Source organism: Ochlerotatus camptorhynchus, unplaced genomic scaffold (genome assembly GCF_037179485.1).
Source record: "Ochlerotatus camptorhynchus isolate MF236.1 unplaced genomic scaffold, CSIRO-AGI_Acam_v1.1 ptg000248l, whole genome shotgun sequence".
Lineage (NCBI taxonomy): Eukaryota > Metazoa > Arthropoda > Insecta > Diptera > Culicidae > Ochlerotatus > Ochlerotatus camptorhynchus.
In genome coordinates, this window is record NW_027040738.1 from 818,786 (window position 1) to 841,684 (window position 22,899).

The 22,899-nt window shown below is 42.5% G+C and overlaps 1 protein-coding gene across 1 annotated transcript in view; it reads left to right on the forward strand.

Annotated features, from left to right (window-relative positions):
* The window catches only part of LOC135704807 (serine-rich adhesin for platelets-like), a 301,896-nt gene that overhangs the window by 113,232 nt on the left and 165,765 nt on the right, over positions 1–22,899 (forward strand). Inside the window, exon 2 of the mRNA XM_065226324.1 lies at positions 14,345–14,767. Coding sequence (XP_065082396.1) covers positions 14,468–14,767 — 300 coding nt within the window. The 5' untranslated portion in view covers positions 14,345–14,467. The remainder of the gene's footprint in view (positions 1–14,344; positions 14,768–22,899) is intronic.

Consider the following 22,899-nt stretch of genomic DNA (forward strand, 5'->3'; position numbering starts at 1 on the left):
GATGATGATGATGATGATGATGATGATGATGATGATGATGATGATGATGATGATGATGATGATGATGATGATGATGATGATGATGATGATGATGATGATGATGATGATGATGATGATGATGATGATGATGATGATGATGATGATGATGATGATGATGATGATGATGATGATGATGATGATGATGATGATGATGATGATGATGATGATGATGATGATGATGATGATGATGATGATGATGATGATGATGATGATGATGATGATGATGATGATGATGATGATGATGATGATGATGATGATGATGATGATGATGATGATGATGATGATGATGATGATGATGATGATGATGATGATGATGATGATGATGATGATGATGATGATGATGATGATGATGATGATGATGATGATGATGATGATGATGATGATGATGATGATGATGATGATGATGATGATGATGATGATGATGATGATGATGATGATGATGATGATGATGATGATGATGATGATGATGATGATGATGATGATGATGATGATGATGATGATGATGATGATGATGATGATGATGATGATGATGATGATGATGATGATGATGATGATGATGATGATGATGGTCCCACCTCTTACCCCTACAAAGGTTTGAGCTGGAGAATTTATCTCTAAGATAATTAAATATGACAATTTAACCAGGTTTGCAAACAAAACCGAACTGGTTTCAGTTACAGATATAAATTCCCTCTAGAGTTTACAGTTGTTTCACAGCGATATGAATGTGGAAAAGCTCAGGCATCCACCTCTTAGCTCGCCTTTATGTCCACCTAAAATATTCATAAGTATTACAAACAATCAAGAGTTAATGAACAATCAACCAAGCATCCTATTACACTAGCAACCCCGCAATCTGATGCTATCATAATTTTCAGCAATGTCAGGAATGCTCACGATCCCCCAACATTTGCCAGAAAACTTACTACTAACTCAAGGTATCTTCCAAATAAGCTTCAAAACTGCATTTTTTTTTTATCAAATGTCAAATTCAGTCCTCTATATCCGTAATACGCGCGCGAGGCTCAAACCTTTGTAGACTACTTTTTTTTTAATTAATCTCCATCATCACCATCGTGGCGAACAGAAATAGTTTTTGCAGTGATATAATAATTATTAAAACAGTCGTTATGACAGCTATCCATATAAAATAATCCGTTAGAGATAACTTCGTCAAGATACATAATTTGTCAATTCATAAAAAAATCACTGGATAACTGTTCAACAGACAGTTTTAACGTATGAAATGCAGTGTCTTTTAAATTCTGTAAGTGTTGCTTAACGGTTTTATATGTCTAGGCATCGAATTGAAAACATTTATTTCTTCATAATATAATGAATTTTGTGAAGCACAAGTCAAGAAATGTGGTGTTCTTATTTCAACCGCGTTTCTAGTATTATATCTATGAAAGTCACTTCCTCTTTCAATTCGATCACACAAATATCGAGGCAGCAAACCGTTAACTACTTTAAAAATGAACACCATAGTCAAATATACAATTCTTTGCTTCACTGACAACCATTGTAAGGCGTCTAGCATCAAAGTTGAGGAAGTGAATCTATTACATCTCAAAATCAAACGCATTATTTTACTCTGCAAGCGCTGTAATCTCGATATTTGTGTTGCATTGGACAGAAATAAAATGGATGGGCAAAAGTCTAGATGAGGAGAGATGATTGATTTGTATAGCTGTATTTTACTGGCAAAAGTTAAATCGTTTTTCAGTCGACATAGAATTCCATACTTCTTGCCAATTGGCAACTTGTCAATGTCAGTTTGTCATCAATAATCACGCCAAGATATTTAATCTCCTGAACGCGATCAATAGTCTCATCATCAATTACAACAGAGACGTTCTCATTTACTCGATTCCGTGAAATTACCATAAATTTAGTTTTACTTGTATTCAATTTCAACTGCTTATACTTCAACCATCTACTTAGAGAACGCAAATCTTCATTCAAGTGTAAAACGGCATCATCTAAATCCTTAGCTGCAATGAATAACGCAGTATCATCTGCAAAAAGATTATTGTCGCAAAATTGTAAAACACGTCGCAAATCATTAATATACATAATAAATAACAGGGTCCCTAATACACTTCCCTGGGGCACTCCAAGGTTATTCCCCACGGGACTGGAAACAGAATCATGACAAACAGTCCGTTGAGTTCTGTCAGACAAATAGCTTTCAAACCATTTATATGCAGTACTCGTAATTCCAAAGCGCTTGATTGATCTCAACAATAAGGGCCTATAAATTGTTTCAAAAGCGCGTTTCAGGTCCAAAAAATCGTATCTTTACACTCCCAGTTATTTTTCCACTTCGCTAATACCAAATTCAACGCGGTTTCACAAGAATGACCTTCCCGATTTCCCGATTGTTCTGGTATCAACAAACTATTACTATTTAAATACTCCAACAGCTGGCCTTTAACAACAAGTTCTAAAATTTTCTCTAATGTGTGCAACATGTTGATTGGACGAGACTCTTCGGCTTTAATCGTTCCAGCAACTTTTTGAATAGGAACCACTAAGGATTCCTTCCAAATTTGTGACACATGTCCAGTTTGTAATGATTCATTAATAAGGTCCAGCAAGATGTGGCCAATGACATGAAAGTAATCTTGAATAACTGTAGCATTAACATTATCTACTCCAGCCGATTTTCCTAATGAAAAACAAATAACTCTAAGTTCCTCCAATGTAATTGGGTGAAAAACTTCAAATCTACAACTACTAATAACTGGCTGTTTTATTTCGTCAGGTTAATCAATGGATTGATTAATCAATGAAACGCTGTCTACAAAATAATCATTAAACTTAGCTACAATTACTTGTTCTGACTGTTCTAATGTGCCAATAAAAGTTATGGACCGCGGTTTGCAATTACTAGGTTTTAATAAAGATTCCAAAATTTTCCATAACTTCTTGCTGTTGTTTTGATGCTGATCAATCTTCCTTTGAACATATTCACAACGAGTTTTCTTTATCGATTGTGAATACTTATAACGCGCGATTGTGTACCTATTCCAATGATTGTCATTATTTGATCTACAAAATTTTTTGTACCATTTGTCCCTTTTCCGTTTAAGACGCAAAAGATTCAAATTGATTGGTACATGTTTTGGTTTTCAAAGCGTTATTAAGAACAGCTGTAGATTCATTTAAGTTACCAGCCGCGAATGGAAAATCCACGCTCCTCTCAACAAGATTCGAAACAGCCTGTTTCGAATATTTCCTCCAGCACTTCAATTTTACAAAATTATCGTTATCGTTAACATGGTCTAAGACATTAATCACTAAAGTCTCATGATCGGTTACTTTCAAATCAGTATCCGTAACTGAACAAATGGAATCAAAATTGGACCAAACGTGGTCAATTAAAGTTCTACTGTGCCTGGAAATACGCGTATATTCAATTACCGTTTGCTTTAAATAAAAAAAAAACTCAGCTAAACGCTTCAAATGATTCGAATTATGGTTATCACGCCAATTAATATTAAAATCACCAGCCAATATATTTAATTTACTAGAATCAAGGAATGTCTCAAACCAGTTCTCTAAAACTTCAACAAAACGCTGGTCACTAGAACTGGGAGAATGATACAAAACACCATAATTACCCATCTTCATGCCACGTACAACTGTAATGCCCAAGAACCAGTTGCCATCAATAACTTCGTTGGTACGAAGGTTGAATTGAACTGATTTTTTGACATAAATAGCAACACCGCCAGTGTGTCTAGAATGTGATAAACAAGCAGCAACAATATATCCCGGAATACTATACTGATCAAAAGCTTCAGTTTCTACAATATGAGTTTCAGATAAGAAAACTAAAAGAGGACGTTTTTCCTCAACAATCTGACGTAATGCTACGTAGTTTGTTGACAACCCCGCAATATTCAAATATAAAAAATCGAATTGATTCACATTCCTGGAACTTGGCTGCTATTTATTGAAACGCAAGCTGCTTTTCTTCTGATCAAAAAGTCTTTTATAAAGCAAACATTCCGAGCTAAATGCGGCATGGTTGACGTTCAAATTCATTTTTCGTTCTTTATTCGTTTTCAAACAATTAATACATTTCAATACAGTTGAAGTACACTCCGACGTTTTGTGTTGTTGGCTGCACCTAGAGCATCTATCACAATTTTTGCAATCCATGCTCTTGTGCCCAAATTCTCCACATTTGAAGCATCTCAAAACATTAATCACGGGAACTTTCGAGCACCGATCAAACCCTACATTTACTTGTTTCGCACATAACAAACATTTATACGTATCGACATCGACTTCAACTACAACACTAAACTTGTTATAAGTGAAGCGTGGATTTTCAAACATGTTCACTACTTTAACATCATTTATAGCGATGTCTTCATTTTGACTTTTTAAGTAGTCAATGAAGACATCGGAGGAATACTGATCGCTCATGCCCACTATTTTCAATCTTGGCACCGAAGTGGGAACAACAGCACTATATTTTTCACCCAGATTGCTTTCATTACCATTTTTATTCAGATCATTTAGATTAGCTCCTGTTGCACACTCAACAATAATGGAGCCATCTTTACCATTCCTGAAATTACTGATTTTGTGTGTTTTTGGATCTAACTGTGTTTTCAAAAACTTACGAGTCTCTTCGCAAGCTTGTTTGGGCTCTTTTGGTTTAATCACAATGACCGGACGAGTCTTACGATTACTCTGTTTGTTACTGTTACTGTTAATGTTACTGTTACTGTTACTAATATTTTTACTTTTACTTGCACGACTATGTCTTTTTACAACATCCGCAAAACTCGCATTTTCTTGAAAAACATTATCATCATTATCACTATTACTATGTGACCCTAGTATAGTAAAGAAAAGCGTAGTCCTACGTCAAAAGCCATGCTAATAAAAAGCGCTAACTCATTAAAGTTCTAATCCATGATTATCTCCTCGCCTTCTGCACATTCATTTCACATGCATTCATGTGAAAGACAAAATCTAGTACCAAACAATAATCAATTGCCATTTAATTCAGCAACACATTAAGTTAACCACAAAATATGGATCTCATTTCGCACGTACCCGCACCGAGTCCTGCCTGGCATAGTTGTACGACCACCCACCCCCCATGCAACTAGGTACGTGTCAAAGCAAAAACTCTCATGGCATACTGATGTCGTTCGTCGTCGTTGGCTGGCTCTAATGTACCATCTTGATTGAGCTTACACCGCACCGCTCGAACGGCATGCAAGCACACATGGAACATTGCAAATCTCGGGCAATTTCCATTCCTGGCGTGCCATAATGATAAATGTATGACCTACTGTGTGAGCGTTGATAAGTATAGAACGCACATAAAGGCGTGAGTACCACGCCATCGGATTACGGCACTACTGGCTGCTGTCATTTTCACTTTGTGTACATTTCATCAAGTCATCCTAGTAGGCACCCGCATCGCAGTTTAACAAATGACGAGTACTAAAAAAGAACGACCAGCACGATAAGTAGACGAGGGGGTCTTCTTCTTCTGCTTCTTTGGATTTATTACGTGCCTACTGGCACTTTACGTCGGCCCTCAAAACTTAGAGCACTTTTACAGTTGTTAATTGAGAGCCTGTAGCATTTTTGCATTAGTATTATTGTTTGGCAAATAATATTATGCTCTATGCCCAGCTTCCTTGACCGAACCGGGAATCGAACCCAGCTGCCTCCAGCATTGTCTTGCTGGACTAAGGGAGGCCCCCCTAAAGAAACTCGGTGGTGTGGGGAGTAATTATGTTGGATAAAGTTAATTTCTCTTACATGTCGACGTCAGCAGCAATGGGGAAAAACCCTCCGGGGTATCATCATTCGTCGGTCGCTGGCAAACGACCGGAGGAAGAATGAATTTTAAATATTTCCAACGGGTAATCCGATAGAAGTATGTGCGCGTTCCTACGAGGTCGATGCTGGATCCAGACATGCCGTAATGCTGAAGCGTAATCAAATCATGGTGGAACGCAGATCGACTGGTTCACCAGATCACGTTGTCTGATAAACCATGCGATGTGATGTACATGCGGGAATGCTTCGTCATGGATCTGATGAAGCTCTTGGGATGAGAGAATACGGGATTAGCTTCCCTTGCTTGTAGTATGTTATTTTTTTTTGCTCCTCCTTCCTTTCGGACCGGGTGGTAGATGATATGGTGTATGACAGACAGATAGGATGAAAGGATCGTTTTCTTTCGTCCATTAATTGGATTCAGACACTCAATTGGAATACGGCCGCCGGTAAGAACATTAGTAGTTGAGGTTAGATGGAAAATTTTACGATGAACGCAATTCAAATATTGTCCTTCGGGGAAAACGATTTCCGTCAGTAAATAGTAGGTTTGTATGAGGATTGCGAGTCATGCTGTTTATATTATCCAAATAATTTATTCATGTTGACCAAACTACCCCTTATGTGGGCAGACATTTTCCATCCCTGGAAAAACTGAGTTTGATTTATTTTCCATTCAATATCCTACTGTTAGCAAGATGCCAGATCTCAAAATAACTGTCAGATAAAAAAGATTCGGTACCGAAAATATCTTTCTGAGCGCAAATAAACAAATGTGATTCATCGTAATTGAAAAACTTTTCGCTTTATTTGCAAGCGCTTTTGCAAACTTTGGGCTACACTGGACGCGAACCAGCCCCTTTGAGCCTTAATAAAAAAAACTTAAGTTAACTTATTAATTTTTTCCATGATTTGTTTTCCCTGCTGAGCACCAATGCTACCGACGCCAGGGAGGCAGTAGTAAAGTAGTAAAATTCTTCTTTATTTTGATTTGTTATGTGGTTTACAATTGCTAATACAGGGCAAGAGGTTAGCCAGAAGGGCTCTTCATCTTTGGTGAACTTTTTGATTTTGTGTTGTACATGTTGTGTTTTACTATGTAATGTTTTTCAATTTTCTTCTTGTGAAGTATGTTGTTTGAATGTATTAATTTTTTATTCTACCTACTTAACCTAACTTAACCTAACGTGCCAGATCCCTGACGATCTGTTGATCGGATTGCCTACAGCAATCTCTGAACCTTGCGATGGAGTCAGCTCTCCGTAACTCCAGTGTCTGAAGACCAGCCAGGCGGTGGACCTCAGAATTTCTAGTCCGCGGGGGACTGTTAAGGATCATCCTAAGGATCTTGTTTTGGATCCTTTGGAGTTTGAGGTGATGGCATTTGGCGCAACTCTCCCACATTGGCATCCCGTATTCTATTACGGGAAGGATGATTTGTTTGTAGACAGAAAGCTTATTTTTCAGGGACAGGGTAGACCTCCTGTTGATGAGTCGATACAACGATCTTACCAAGATGTTGCACTTGGTTTTGGTTTTGTCAACGAGCTCCCTGAAAAGAAGCTTGCTGTCTAGTGTTAGCCCGAGGTACACGTCCTCTTTAGACCATTCCACCACTGAGCCGTTTAAGCAGATCTTATTATTTTCAGACGGAACAAGTCTGGGAGATTTTGAGTGCGAACGGAGACAACGATCCACCACCAGGGATACCCGGCATATCGGAGATGAACAGGTTGAATATAAAGGGGCCAAGGATGCTTCCTTGTGGAACCTCGGCACCGATGTTGAAAGCATCCGATGTGATGCCATTCAGAGAGACTCGGAACGTCCTGTCCGATAGATAGTTGTTTATTATCTTCACTAGGAAAATTGGAAGACCGTACTGCTAGGCCATCATGCCAGACATTGTCGAACGCTTTTTCAACGTCCAACAACGCCATGGCAGATGTTTTCGAAACAGACTTGTTCCGTCTGAGAATGTTTGTCACTCGGGTCAGCTGCTGAACGGTCGAACGACTTTTCCGAAAACCAAACTGTTCCTCGAGCCAGATGTTGTTTTGTTCGGCAGATGTTAGGAGCCGGTGGTAGACTGCTCTTTCGAACAGTTTTGATATCCCTGAGAGAAGGCTAATTGGTCGATAACTTGAAGGAGAGGACGGATCCTTCCCAGGTTTCCGGATGGGTATGACTTTAGCTGACTTCCATCACGAGGGGAAGTAGCCAAGTCTTAGGCACTGATTAAAAATCAGTGCCAGATGGTTGTAGAATCTGGAACTCAAGTGTTTGAGTTCCATATTCAGGATGTTGTCGAAACCTGGGGCCTTCATGTTTTTAGATGATTTGATAAAGGCCAACAGTTCGTCAGCCGTAATCTCGGATTCCTCTGGAAAAATGTTAGGAATCTGATGAAGATTGATTGCATTTTCAGCAACCCCTGCCTCGTGAGGGCTGACGATGTTTTGTCCGAGATTATGGGAGCTGACGAAGTGTTGACTTATCGCGGCAGCCTTCTCTTCAGGAGTTATTAGATGAACCACTGGGTTGCCGGGACGATCCAGTGGGGTCAGTGGTGGAATGGGTCTTGGCTTATTTTTTATGGATTTTCGTTAGTTTCCAGAAGGGCTTTGCACAATCTGGGAGAGAGCGGATCTTGTTAGCAAAATCGTGATTTCTGAGCTCCACCATCCTGGCTTGGATGGTTTTTGTAATACGATTGCAATGAGTCTTCAAGACACGTAAACCAGAACGCTGGTATTGCCTTCGGATGGAGTTACGGAGTCTGATGAGATCTTTGGTAATTCTATCAAGGTTCAGAGTATTGCTCACCTGTCTGGATACTGGCACGTGTTGTTCCCTGGCCCGGGATATCGGAGTGACAGTGGAGTCGACACAGTGTTGGAACTGCTCCCAGCTGACACGATGGTAGTTGCGTCGGGAAGCTTGGATTCGGTTGACGGATGAGTCTACTTCGGCCACCACCGGATAGTGGTCCGAACTCAGCTCCTGGTGGCGAGATGATGTCTCCCATGTTGCTGATGAAGATGTCTAGCGTGGAGTGAACGCCAGACCGGCTCAACCGGGTGGGACAGTCCAGCGCTAATATGATGTAGCGAGCCTCTTGCAGGTCGTCGTTCAGGATGGTGCCATTTTGGTTGCGTCGACTGTTGCCTCAGCGATGATGTACTTTTCGCGCCGTCTAGTTAGTTTGATGATGTCCCTCCACAGGTCTGCTGCCGATCCGTTTCTGATGGTGACTTGCTTGGGGCAGTAGGTCGCAATGATGGTGATAGGGCCGACAGGAGTGGAGACTTCTACCCCCTAAAGCTTCGATGGTTTTCAGCTGGAAGCTCGGCAGAAGCCGACAGCAGATGTTTCTCCTTACAGCAATGGCCGCTCCTCCTCCCCCGGAGCTGGTTCGATCAAGTCTTATAAGCCGGAAGTCAGGAAGGTAAACGTTTACCTCCGGTTTCAGGTGGGTTTCGGTGATAACGGCAATGTCGATGTTTTGTTTGTTGAGGAAGTCAACGAACTCGATGATCTTGCTCTTGAGCGAGCAAGCGTTCCAGTTGGCGATCTTGATGGTTTCACGGTGCATAATTGTCGATGAAACGTGATGCAACAAGAATCTGCTCGGTTCTGGATCTGCAGGAGCGCTTGATGATGATTGCTTCTGCCATTATGGTAATGAGTTCCTCTGTTGTGAGTAGCTCTTCGCTTTCATGCGATGGTGGGGCATCATCTCGACGCTACGATAGTCCCGGGGGAGGGTACGAAACCGTTGCCACATAGGACTGACGGCTCGGATTAGCCGGATGGTTTAGCAGCTCAGCAGTTGGCGGGACCGATGCAGCAGCAGCAGCAGCAGCAGCAGCAGCAGCAGCAGCAGCCAAACGGTTGTTGAGCGGTAGTGGCGGAAGAATCGGACTCGGATGCCGTTGTCTAATGGAGGGGAAATTCTGCTCATTGCGTGCCGGTACCTTTTTTTCGACCCGGCTGGTTTTGCGTGGAGGCCCTTTTGCGGATTTCCATGAATTCCTAACGCTTCGGACAAGCCTTGCTGGTAGCTCGATGTGCTGCACCACAGTTGGCGCATTGTGGATCGACGTTTGTCTTATGGAATGTATAAGACTGATGTTTTGGCAAAAATGTATAAGTGAAACGCGTGAATAAAATAATTGATTTTCGTTTCGTGTACTTGACTAGCCTATTGGTCCTAAGCAAATCAATTAACGTACCTCATTCTAGTCGAAATTCTAGTACTACACTATGTTTGTTTTGATTCGCTATGAAAGTTTGACAGATAAAATGAGGGATTCGTGGATTTTCCTATGTTTCGAGGGGTGGATCGATTAGCTTGGGACAGAAGAGAATACCAGAGCTGAACCAAAAAGTTGAGCACGTTTCTTCGGGTCCTTCTGGTCTGAGAGTTACCTCTATGATATTACCTCCGCTTCCCCTTATAATCACATTTCAACTAAGGATAAGAATAAAAATCGTTCAGAGCGAAAACTTTGAGAATTCATGTTTAAAACTGAAAGTAAAGGGTGTCCCACAACAAATTGCATCACGGAAAAAACGCTGTAGAAAATTACCCATTGGGTAGTTTCTCTTGAAAATGTTGGGTAGAAGTAGTTTAGAGTGTATTTTTATCGCTGTCAGTTTTTCGAAAGTTGGAAAAAATAGCGTGACTGCTTTCTAACACCCCAATGGGCCTGGGTTCAATCCCCAGCCGAGGTCGGTGGGATTTTTCTGAGGCATAAAAATCTCTGGTCACGTCTTCCTTCGGAAGGGAAGTAAAGCCGTTGGTCCCGGCCCATGTGTGTTGAATGGGTACGATATCCTACGCAGGTGTGGAAGCTGCCTTCCTGCACATGTGGTTGCCGTCAATGGATGGCAATCGATGTCCGTCGGTGATTGGCACTAGATTGCGGAACAGAGACCGACGTAAAATAAAGGAAAAGAAGAAGAAGAAGAAGAAAAATAGCGTCACCCGAAAAGTAACGTCGCATATTGATTTTGCGCAAGCATCTGGAAAATCCTTAACTTTCTCATCGGGACATCGGAAAACAACTCGGAATCGTGCAGTCAACGGTGAGTCGTGTGATTAAACTCTGGAAGGAGAAATGCGGTCAGAACGGATGTTCTATTAGTGATCAGGATCACAAGCGTGTCGTGGAAGCGTTCAAGCGGAATCCCAATGCTTCGGTCAGGGATGTGGCCAAAAAGTTGAATCTGTTAAAGTCTTTCGTTCAGAGAGCCAAGGACCTGCAAGGTCTGCATACGTACAAAGTGCAGAAGGCTCCAAATCGTGGCGAACGGCAAAATACGGTGCAAAAGTCACGGGCCCGGAAACTGAACACCCAGATGCTGACGAAGCCTCATTGTATGATGAGACTTACGCAAAGGCGGACTTCCGGCAGCTTTCGGGGCTATTGTTCTTCACCGCCCAGCACAAGTTTGATGTTCCGGAGCAAGTAAGGAAGCAGAAACTTTCAAAGTTTGCTAAGAAATACATGATTTGGCAAGCGATCTGCTCATGTGGCAAATGAAGTGCGCCGTTCGTGACTACCGGAACTGTAAACGGGGAGATTACCTCAATGAGGGTCTACAGAAGCGTCTGCTTCCTCTGTTGAAACAACACGAGGGCCCTACGATCTTCGGGCCGGATCTAGCTTTGTGCCACTGTTCAAATGTTGTGCACCGGAACTAAGGCCCATAGGAAAATACTGGGCTATTATGAAGCAGGCACTACGGCAGCATCCCAAGGAGGTCAAATCTGAGGAAGACATGAAGAAAAAGTGGGTTTCGTACAGAAGAAGCAGCAGCCAGATATTGTACAGAACCTAATGAGTGGAGTTAAGCGTGAGGTGCGAGCGTACGGTTATGGTATTGAAGTTGATTGAAATAAATATGCCTAAAGCTTACTAAGTTTGAAAAGGATCGGTCAACTAGGCAATTTCCTACAGCATTTTTTCCGTGATGCAATTTGATGCAAAATGATGCAAAATCGGGAAAAAAGTTGACAAGTTGACGGGGGTAGACAAAATCGGGAAAGCACTGTACTCCATTGCAATTAACTAATCAATCGTCATTTTTCGATTGGTTTTGCTTGAATATATAAATTTACCATACTCTATATGGTTGGTCACGTTTGAGTAGCAATCGGGATTAAAAGTTAACGTTCCGGTGATTTGCTGTCACGTCAATAATTCCGACAGTACACAGCACATGATCAAAGCCAGCCATCCGGAAAATCTGTGAATGATGGTTCCTATTGACAGCTTTTGAAGTGGAAAAAACGCTGAGAATCAAGCCTTTTACGATTGGCAATGATTTTCAATGTTGTTTGAAGTATGATGTATGCTTATAGTTTAAATTGAAATGGTAAGGGCGGATTAATCACGTTAATGAATAGTCGGATTACATTTATCATTTAAACGTACCTTTAGAAATTTATTGATATAATAGATGTAAACTAGATAATATTTATAGACAAACCTCGAGGCCGATAAACAGACAGAACTAATATTAAACGTAAACAATGGCTTGTAGCGCTGATGTTCCGCAAATCGAAACACCCACGCAATCTAACTACAGCATCTGATACTAGAGCAAACTTCCTTCACCGGATGACGTTCTATGTCTGCGATGTGCGCTATAGAAATCTGCGTTCACAGCCATTATTTACTTTTGTCTGTTCCGGCTATTTCACATGTTGGTTTGGGATGGTTTGTTTACGAAACAAGATTGCTGTTTAATGATCAATGGTCAATGGTCAGCTGAAAAAATAAAAGCTCGCTTCATCCAAATCCAAGCGCTTTTAAAACAGTTAAATTTTTCTGCTTCGAAGTAAGTTGCAGCAAGAGTACAAAGTACAAAACTACACCCAACCGGGTAATGTAAGATTCTATTACAGATTTGTATGAAAAGTATGCAGAATTTGCAATGTTCGTGACATTAACAGATTCTGTAATGTGGTCGTCGGAAGATTTTTCGAACAACTACAACTACTCACCTTCACACCGACCGGCACCGTTGCAACCCTTGAAGACGAAATCACTTTCCAGCCTACCTATTGATGCTATCAACTCCCACGCCGAGACCACCTACTACGATGCCGGTCTACTAAATAGCAGCAGCAGAAGCAAGGCTTGTTTCAATATGTAGACACAGCCAGTCTCTCCGTCCGCCAGACAAGTGCCCTTGAGGAACTCCTCTATTCACACCGGTCTCAAAGTGCGCTGCAGTGGTGCATTTCAGGTTCTCATCGCTTAGCTACAATAAACTGGTTATTATCCATCTCCCGCTCCGGGAAGGGGGCACATCCGTTTCAAACTAGCAAACAATGACGACGATGTTATGACGATGATGATGTCGACGATGATAGGTGTGTTCTTGAACTTTGCCAACGTACTCTTGTCGTTGGTTCCTGAGCGGAGAGAACTTTTTGACTGGTGTTGTCTGGCCTCTGTTATTCCCCCTTTTGTATCAACATGCCAAACGGATTGAAAGGAGGTCAAGTAGGCGTTCTCCGACACCTTCCGTTTCTAGCGAAATGACACCTACTGGTTCTACTAATCTACGTAGCTATGCCAACTATGATCAACCGCCGTGCCAGCCACCAAGCGTCTCCACCATTTTGGACGGCAGAGAAGGAGGCTCATGATGGAAGACATCAAAGCTTATGACTCGTTCTGCTAGATTCACCAGCAGCGGACTGGCGAACGATGCTAATTAATCCTTTATCAGGGCGGAAAATCTTGCCCACCGGGGGGGTTTCCGTAAATGGGTTCAAGTAGGAATGAAAGAAGCTGGATTTTTTGCGCTGGTTTCTGGAAAAAAAAAATAACATGAAAGAAGAAAGGCATGAAGTCAGAGATGTTGGCCTGCCGCTTGGTTTCAGCATAATATGGGACACTCGTCGAGTGCTGGTGCTGCTGGTGATAATTAATTGCATTAGGATGACAGACACGTCTTGTTATGGGTTGCCGCTGGCGTAGGCGAGCGTCTAGGGGAAATTAAGTGTGAAGCTATTTCGGAGACCGGGGATTTATGATGATAGGTTCTGCTAATTAATGAGACTTGTGGCTGACAAAGTTCGGTGACTACAATTTTAAGATAAATTGCCTCTATATCGCTGAAAAATTGCGGAAGAAATTCATTAATCATGCTCGAAAATGAACTATCTGCAAGCATCATTACCCTGAATTAAAAAAAAAACGAAGCAGGCTGCTAATGAATATGTTTATGCAAATCGGCGGCCTACTTCGGTTTTGTGTACTGCCGCGGGCGCGTGTAATACTGCTAAATCGCGATAATCTCCGGCAGACAGCAACCGAAAAGCTTCCTGATTACAACAATAAAACGCTCGCAATCCCTCTCCCCCCTTATTGCATACATAACCTACACATCAACGCCAATATAGCGAACGCACTCACCTACAATTTCCGTTTTTATTTCTCTTGTTTCATATTCGCCACCACAGCGACAAACAGGAGCAGCCAGTCCCGTCGACCCGTATTAAATCAACGTCATCAGGGCTGGATCCAATCCAATCCGACGACGCGCGATAATGTGAATGTGAGCGCTTCGGGAAGTCACACAGGAGATGACCATCATGGACGGTGGCAGCGGGGGTGTTAGGCAGCAGCAAAATCAACTACAACTACAACAACAACAGCAGCAGCAGCAACAACAACAACATCAACAGCAGCATCAGCAGCATGAACAAACAGCGAATCAATTCGGTAGCAACGGATGTTCGCCATCGATTGGATCGTCTACTTCCGGTGGGACCGGGTCCGGACAGTTCCCCGCCTCGTTTCCGGACAGTTTCAAAGACTTTTTCGCCATGCTCAACGAGGAGGACGACCACGTCGATGTGTTCTCCAACATACTAGAGGATAAGGTAAGGACGAAGGGTGGTGTTATTGATGTTATGACGCTTTGCTACCATAGACAAAGGACGCTTTAATGTTGGTCATTGCACACGCATTTAGCGATTTAGGAGTGGTTAAAGCACCTGAGAGTTCCCTCAACATTCCAACTAGAGTAAAAACCTGTAACTTGGATTGTTACCACAATCGTAGAGGGTGTGCACGATAAGAAAAAAGTACCCAACGGCCAGTTCACTTTTACCTACGTTTGACTAGTTTGTCTCCTTTTAATGTTGTCAAAAACGGAGGAGCAAAACCACCCAACAGGGGTAAGTAGTAAAGTGTGGGAACCCAACGTTGAGTACTAGTGCAAAATCAGAATTTCACACAACTAAATGAAAACTACTTTGACCCGCTTTACCTACTTTTGGGTTCCTGTACTATAGTGCTGAGATGAGTGAAAAGAACTTACTTTTGGGTACTTTTTTTTTACCGTGTGGTAAACAACTAACAACTCAGGGGAAACATGTCAGAAGGGTATAACTCGAAACGTAAACAATGACTTTGAATGTCGATTTTCGCACACCCACGGAATCTGACTACACCAGCTCATAGAACGAGCATTTTTATATCAGATGATTTAGTTAGTTTGAGTGGGTGTGTTGTCATTCGTAAGAAACCGACGATCCAAGTCATTGTTTACGTTTCGAGTTAGACCCTTCTGACATGTTTCCCCTGAGCTGTTTTTTTTTTTTTAACTTAAAAGTGATATTCAGTGCGTCTGGTGCAAGGGTGTCAAATTCACTGTATTCTACCTTTAGACTAACGACGCGTGTATCCATTTATGGTGTTCCAAAGCTCCAAAAGAGCGCTCAATTGAACACAATCTGGGACAGGACTTGACAATCAGGTAGCGATTTCGAGCCAATTTGCTGTCAAATACGAGCCAGTTGCTGATTGGTCGATTTGACAGTAGCAATCGTGGAATAAAAAGGTCAATGCCCCAAGTAACCAAAAGTTCCGCATTCAACGATTAGAATCACTTTCAAGTTCCGTAAAGTTCAAATAAAGTTCCGACCGAACCTTCAAGTTCCATAAAGTTCAAATAAAGTTCCGACAGAACTTTCAAGTTCCATAAAGTTCAAATAAAGTTCCAACCGAACCATCAAGTTCCATAAAGTTCAAATAAAGTTCCGACCGAACTTTCAAGTTCCATAAAGTTCACATATAGTTCCAACAGAAGTTCCATAAAGTTCAAATAAAGTTCCGACAGAACTTTCAAGTTCCATAAAGTTCAAATAAAGTTCCGACAGAACTTTCAAGCCACATGAAGCAATCCGCACAAGTCTTTATTAGTAACAAAATTTAATATACATAATTATTAAATGATCAGTGGCCCGAATAAATCATAATTCTTATATTTATGCAGTGCATCAACATTCTGTTAAAACATAAAAAAAATTAAAAAGTAATTTCCTGGATTCGAACCCGTGTATTCGGCATGCGATCTACTAACGCTAACCACTGCGCCACAAATGTGTTGGAATACCATGCGGGCAAATACCAATTTCAAATTCATCAAGGTATTGTGTTTTGTATGCAAGTCAGTCAGCTGGCACTGAAAACTCCAACAGTAGGCGGGACAACAGCTCGCTTTAATATATTTCAGATGACGCAGCGGTTCGTGCTGGGGCTCTCACGCAGAAGGACTGGGTTTAATTCTTCAAACAGCTCCAAAACTACTAATGCTGATAAATCAATAAACATAAATACCTGCCTTTAGAAATAACTTTCATAAAAGTGCGAACTAAACATAGAATTGGTTTAGAGGGCAAAAACCCTTTTTAATTTATTTTCTAAAAGTTCCGTTCAAGTTCCGCCAGAAGCTGCTTAGAATTCTCTTCAATTATGATACCGGAACTTTCAAGTTCTTATAACGACTTAAAAATGAGGCTGCTTAGAATTCTAAAGACCATCACTAACTACGCTGCTTAAGCCACAAATGGCCTTTTATCAGAACTTTTGGTTACTTGGGTGGTCAACTCCGTCAAATACCACACATTCATCAAAAACATCAGGAAGAGTGAGAAGCTGGATTGTCAAGTCCCGTCCCTGAACAAAATGACTGACGTGGGCGGAGGTTAGGATGCTCAGTGCTCTTCAAGCTATTTCAAAACTACCCAAATTTGGGTAGAATCCACCCAGATCGGTCAAAACTGAACCTACCTAAAAATGGGTAAACTATGTTGGGAGTGACAAGTTGACAAATGGACAACATCGACATGAATCCAATCTACTTGCCATGAAGAATCAATATGTTTTTCCTCCTCGGATGAGCGATACGCGGAGCCACTGGTTGCTCACCCTGCTTGAATAATCAGGATTCGTTCAACAAATATTATGACAATCACCTGGGGATCCACGATCTCAAATGCACTCGGCAGCTACATCGCCGAGAAAACGCGAACTAAGCAGCTGATCATCTTGAACAACGGATCGCACACACGAATGGACCCAGCAACTGGTTCATCTTCAGCTATAGATACCTCGATCTATTCAGAGGTGCTAGCTCACAGATTTAGCTGGTGAACTCTTCCGGACACCCACAGCAGTGACCACTTGCCGATCACCGTCTCTTCACCTTAATGCTCACAGGTCACAACGAAGCGGATTGGTCATCGTTCGAACGGCTGACTTCCCGCAGCATCAAACCAGACGACGAGCTTGGCGTTGATGAGTTCGTCGGTCGGGTATTATCAGCAGCATGCATCCCTCGAACATCAGGACGAATTGGTCCCAAATCGGTACTGGAAGTGAAAACAGCGATTAAACCGAGGGGGACGACTCTATCTACGATGCAGGAAAGATTGTGTTTTGCAGTGGCTAGCTGCGCGCACGCTGAGTAGATACAAAGAAGATTGATGATGATTCTGAAGGTTTCCTGCAATATGATGATACGCGATGCAAGTTGATGCGAGAAATGATTGAAGATTTTTCGAAGATTGATTCGCTAGAGTGAGATTTGTTGAGCATCTAGAATTGAGATTTAGATGTGTGGCCCCCTCGGATCAAGCGGCGCCGAAAACTTCTGAGAGCACTGAGCGCATCAGAGAAGCAGGATTAGACACGACTGATGTTTTGATGCAGTTTCAGAATGCGAAGGCAGCGGCTAAGAAGGCAGCTAAGGAACGTTCATGGGAGGACTTTGTCGCAAAAATATCTCCGAGCAGCACAAAGGCAGAAATGTTGCGGACGATGAACACCCTGAGAGGTAAGCGGCAGCTCAACAAGGCTGTTTTTGAACTACCCGATGGTTACACGGATAAGTCAGAATAACTGACGAAGCACTACTGCGAGAGATCGGTGACCTCTAGCTATCCCCCACTGTTCCAAGCAGTGAAGGAAAGAGCAGAACGGGATCACGTGGACTCTCTTCCAGACACCAACGACATCTATAATTCGGACTTCACCCTTGAAGAGCTTCTGTTCGCACTCGACAAAGGACGTAGTGTCTCTACAGGTCCTGACTCGGTAAGGTATCCGATGCTCCGACGTCTGCCTGTATCCGTCAAGATCGCGTTACTGGAGCTTCTAAACAGAGTCTGGTGTGGTAGTGGTGTACCCTATCAGCTGGAGAACCGGAATAATAGTGCCGATTTCGAAGCCGAATTCATCTGAGTCTGGTCCTGCAGCATGCCGGCTATCACTCTGACTAACTGTATCGCGAAGGTACTGGGCGCTTTTAGAGCTGGGCGCGGGGTTGAAACTTACTTGGACATCATGATGAACACTGCTTGATAGCATCGCTCGAGCTATCGAAGACATATGATACCACCTAGAGGTACGGCATTTTATGCACTCTGCGCGGAAGTGGCAGATGCCCACCAATGTTTTGAACAGTTTCTTCGCCGACAAAACATTCCGGGTGAACGTGGAAGAGCATTTATCGAGTGAAATGCCAATGGAAAACGGAGTTCCCAAAGGGTCGGTGTTATCGGTCACGTTGTTCCTCGTCGCGATGCAGCCAATCTTCAGAACGGTGCCTCATAAAGTCTGGAACGCACGAAAATTGGTCAACTTCAAATTGGTGTATTTCTATTAAAAATTCATAAAAAACCTGAAATGCTGCATTTGGAAGTTGAGTGTATATACAATGGTTGCTATGATGAGTTTTCACCGTTTGCTCTCCAGTTTTCAAAATGACGTCCAAGCAAGAGGAGCAGCGTGTCAAAATTTTGCTCACCCAGCAAGAGATTCCGACGTTCTAACACGCCAAGTTGGCAAAATTGCTGGATGTGGCCAAATAGACCGTGGCAAACGTTTTAAAAGTGTTCGGGGAGCGTCTGTCGACCGCCAGGAAGCCTGGAAGCAGCGGCAATCGTAATCCGGACGAGGCAGCGACGACGAAGAAGGTGGCGGTGAAATATAAGCGGAATCCTAACTTCTCCAGCCGGAACGACGCTGGAAAGCACAATGTCTCTCATAGTAAAGGGTGATACGGTTAAAACTTGGTCAAGGGAAAACGCGTGTAAATCGGTGAAATCGTTTATTTAAAAAATCAAATTAAATTTCTTTTTCAAGTTCAATTAGTATAAAATTCAGGAAAAATATTCAGTTAGGCTTCCGCTTTTCCAAATCCGAATTGCCGGGCCTTACGCTTGACCCCTGCCATCAGATTTTGTACAGCCACCTTGTCCACCTTCTTCGCCGCAGAAAGCCAGTTTGCCTTGAACTGCTGCTCGCCCTTAGCAGTTTTTTTGGTCTTCTTTAGGTTCCGCTTGACAATAGCCCAGTATTTCTCAATTGGGCGGAGCTCTGGCGTGTTGGGAGGGTTCTTGTCCTAGGGAACCACCTGCACGTTGTTGGCGGCGTACCACTCCATGGCCTTTTTACCGTAATGGCAAGATGCCAAATCCGGCCAAAACAGTACGGAACAACCGTGTTTCTTCAGGAAAGGCAGCAGACGTTTATTCAAACACTCTTTCACGTAAATTTCTTGGTTGACAGTCCCGGAAGCTATGAAAATGCTGCTTTTCAAGCCACAGGTACAGATGGCTTGCCAAACCAGATATTTCTTTGCGAACTTTGACAGTTTCATGTGCTTGAAAACATCTGCTACCTTTCCCCTTCCTTTTGCCGTATAAAACTCCTGTCCCGGAAGCTGCTTGTAGTCGGCTTTGACGTAGGTTTCGTCGTCCATTACCACGCAGTCAAACTTCGTCAGCATCGTCGTGTACAGCCTCCGGGATCGCGCTTTGGCCGTCGTATTTTGTTTATCATCGCGATTTGGAGTCACTACCTTCTTGTAAGTCGATAGTCCGGCTCGTTTTTTGGCTCGATGCACGGTTGTAGACGATACACCCAGCTTATTTGCGGCATCTCGGAGAGAGAGGTTAGGGTTTCGCTTGAAACTACCGGCAACTCTCTTTGTCGTCTCAGCGGCTTCCGGTTTTCGATTTCCCCCCGATCCAGACTTCCTGGCTGTCGACAAACGTTCCCCAAACACTTTAATTACATTTGTAACGGTTGATTTGGCAACTTTTAGCGATTTTGCCAACTTTCCGTGCGAGTAGCTCGGATTTTCGCGATGCGCGAGCAAAATTTTGATACGCTGCTCTTCTTGCTTGGACGGCATTTTGACAACTGAAGAGTGAATTCCAAAATCAAAATAGGAGCAACATTCTACACACACACACCTTCAAAATGAGGGGGGTTCAGGCTTTTTAAATGCAAAATTGAAAGAAATACGTCAAGTTGATATTGACCAAATTTTGACCGTATCACCCTTTACTGTGCAGCGGGTCAAGAAACGAGCCGGGTTGTCAACGTTTAAGAAGGTGAAGGTGGCGAACCGAGATTACAAACAAAACACGTCGGCAAAGCAGCGGTCCCGAAAGCTGTATACGAATCTGCTCACAAAGTTCGACTGTGTCGTCATGGACGACGAAACTTATGTGAAGGCGCATTTCAAGCAGCTTCCGGGACAGGAGTTTTATACCGCATCAGGAAAAGGGAAGGTGGCTGAAATTTTCAAAACCATCAAACTATCGAAGTTTCTGAAAAAAAATATCTCGTCTGGCAGGCTGTATGCACGTGTAGTCTAAAAAGCGGCATTTCAATTACTACGGAAACCATCAATCAAGAGATCTACGTCCAGGAGTACCTGGAAAAGCGGCTGCTACCATTCCTAAAGCAACATAATAGATCTGTGCTGTTCTGGCCGGACTAGGCGAGCTGCCACTATGGAAAAAAGGCAATCGAGCGGTAGGATGCGAACAACGTGGTTGTGGTACCCAAAGACCACAACCCTCCCAACAGCCAAAAGCTCCGCCCTATCGAACGGTATTTGGCCTTGATCAAACGGAATCTAAAAAAACTAATAAATCCTAAAAAAAATAATGGAAAGGGTTAAGTGGAGGCACAAACCAAACCAAAAGAATAAACGAACATTTTTTCCTTTAAATATATGAACTCAACTACCAAAAGAAAAATAATATGATTTTTGTGATATGAATTTTGACTGAAAGAAACGATTTTTTTGTCGACCAATTTTTGCGCGTTCCAGTCTTTACTGTCACCGTGCTCTTATATGCGGACGATATTTTGCTGGTGGCACGGATAAATAAGGAGCGACCCCTTTATCGCGATCTGCAAGCCGCGGTGAAAGCTATCGATAAGTGGGCAAAGAGCGTTGGGTTCGAAATATTAGCTACTAAATCGAACATCTTCTACGGCAGTCCCAACACCCGTTGAGAACTTAGCAGCAATATCTGCATCGATCGTGAAGCTGTACCGAAGACGAATAGTTTGAAGGTCGCTGACTTTCAAGCAGCATTGTAAGACTGTGAAAACTACATGCGGCTCAAGGCTGCGAATTCTTAAAATGATTGGGGCTAAACTTTCACGAGGGCAACGCGAGTCTCTTCTGTGTATCGGATTGGCAATCGTTACGTCACGCGTTTTCTACGGCATCGGACTCGTCAGCAGAGCGAAGGATTCGGTTGTGCAAACTCTCGCACCCATCTACACGGACCCACCGGACACGTTTCGCCAATCGAGTGTGGCATACTCCCTAGCCACGCATTTATAGGACGTGATCATCAAGATACAGTGGAGGTCATCAAGATACAGTGCGTCCCATCGTTCAGGAGTTGCTGGCAAACCGGTTTCACCGTGCTACGAACCGTGCAAAGAAAAGAAGATACAGCAATAGCAGAACCGATGAAATCTGGACCGAAGCAGTAAAGAAGCTAAGTGTAAACTTAACAATTAACACTAACACCACATAATAAAACACATTGTACACTAACATTTTGTAAAGACACAAATGCATCAGCAGATGTGAAGTGTCGGCTCTTTAATAAAGAAAGATAAGATAAGATGTAAAGTGTCGGTAATAAACAACAAAACAACAAAACAAATAAAGAATCACTGACGTCATTAAAACTTCAGGGTTGCCAATCTCATAGGATACTCGATTAGCACGCTTCGGCACATCTAAAACATTCGGCACAGTTTGAGTAGAAATATGCCATTTTAAAGTGTTTTCGGAGGGGTTATTTACATTTGCGTGCCTAACGCCTAAATTTGCATAGATTTCAAAATTCAATTAACTCTAAAAACATAATTTCTCAATCTTTTCCTTCACAACAAGTTGCATTTCGTCGGGAATCTATTGAAGTTTTTGAATCCATCTGAAAACATTTAGATTAATACATGGTTCCGGAGTTATTCCGGTTCCCGTTGGGGTCACTTTTGGTCGGCATTCGGCTTTACTGTTCTGTAATAAGTATACACACGATGAACATCATGTTTTTTTTCTCTCAAATGATGTAATTGAACCAATGGCAGCTACACTGACGTTCCACGGTCACATTGGGCATCCCGGAAATGTTCCTGTGTCCCCGACAAGAACCAAAACCTATCGTGCGACACATCAAACTTCATGATTTTACAAATCTTGGCCGGTAATGGCCTTATTGAGAGTCCACGGTCACACTAGCCCTCCCGGGCATGTCCTGGAGCCCCTGGGGAAGTGGCCAATTCTCAGTAAGAACAAAAACCTATCGTGCCACGTATCAAACTTTATGATTTTAAAAATCTTGGCCGGTAATGGTCTTACTGAGAGTCCACGGTCACACTAGCTCTCCCGGGCATGTTCTGG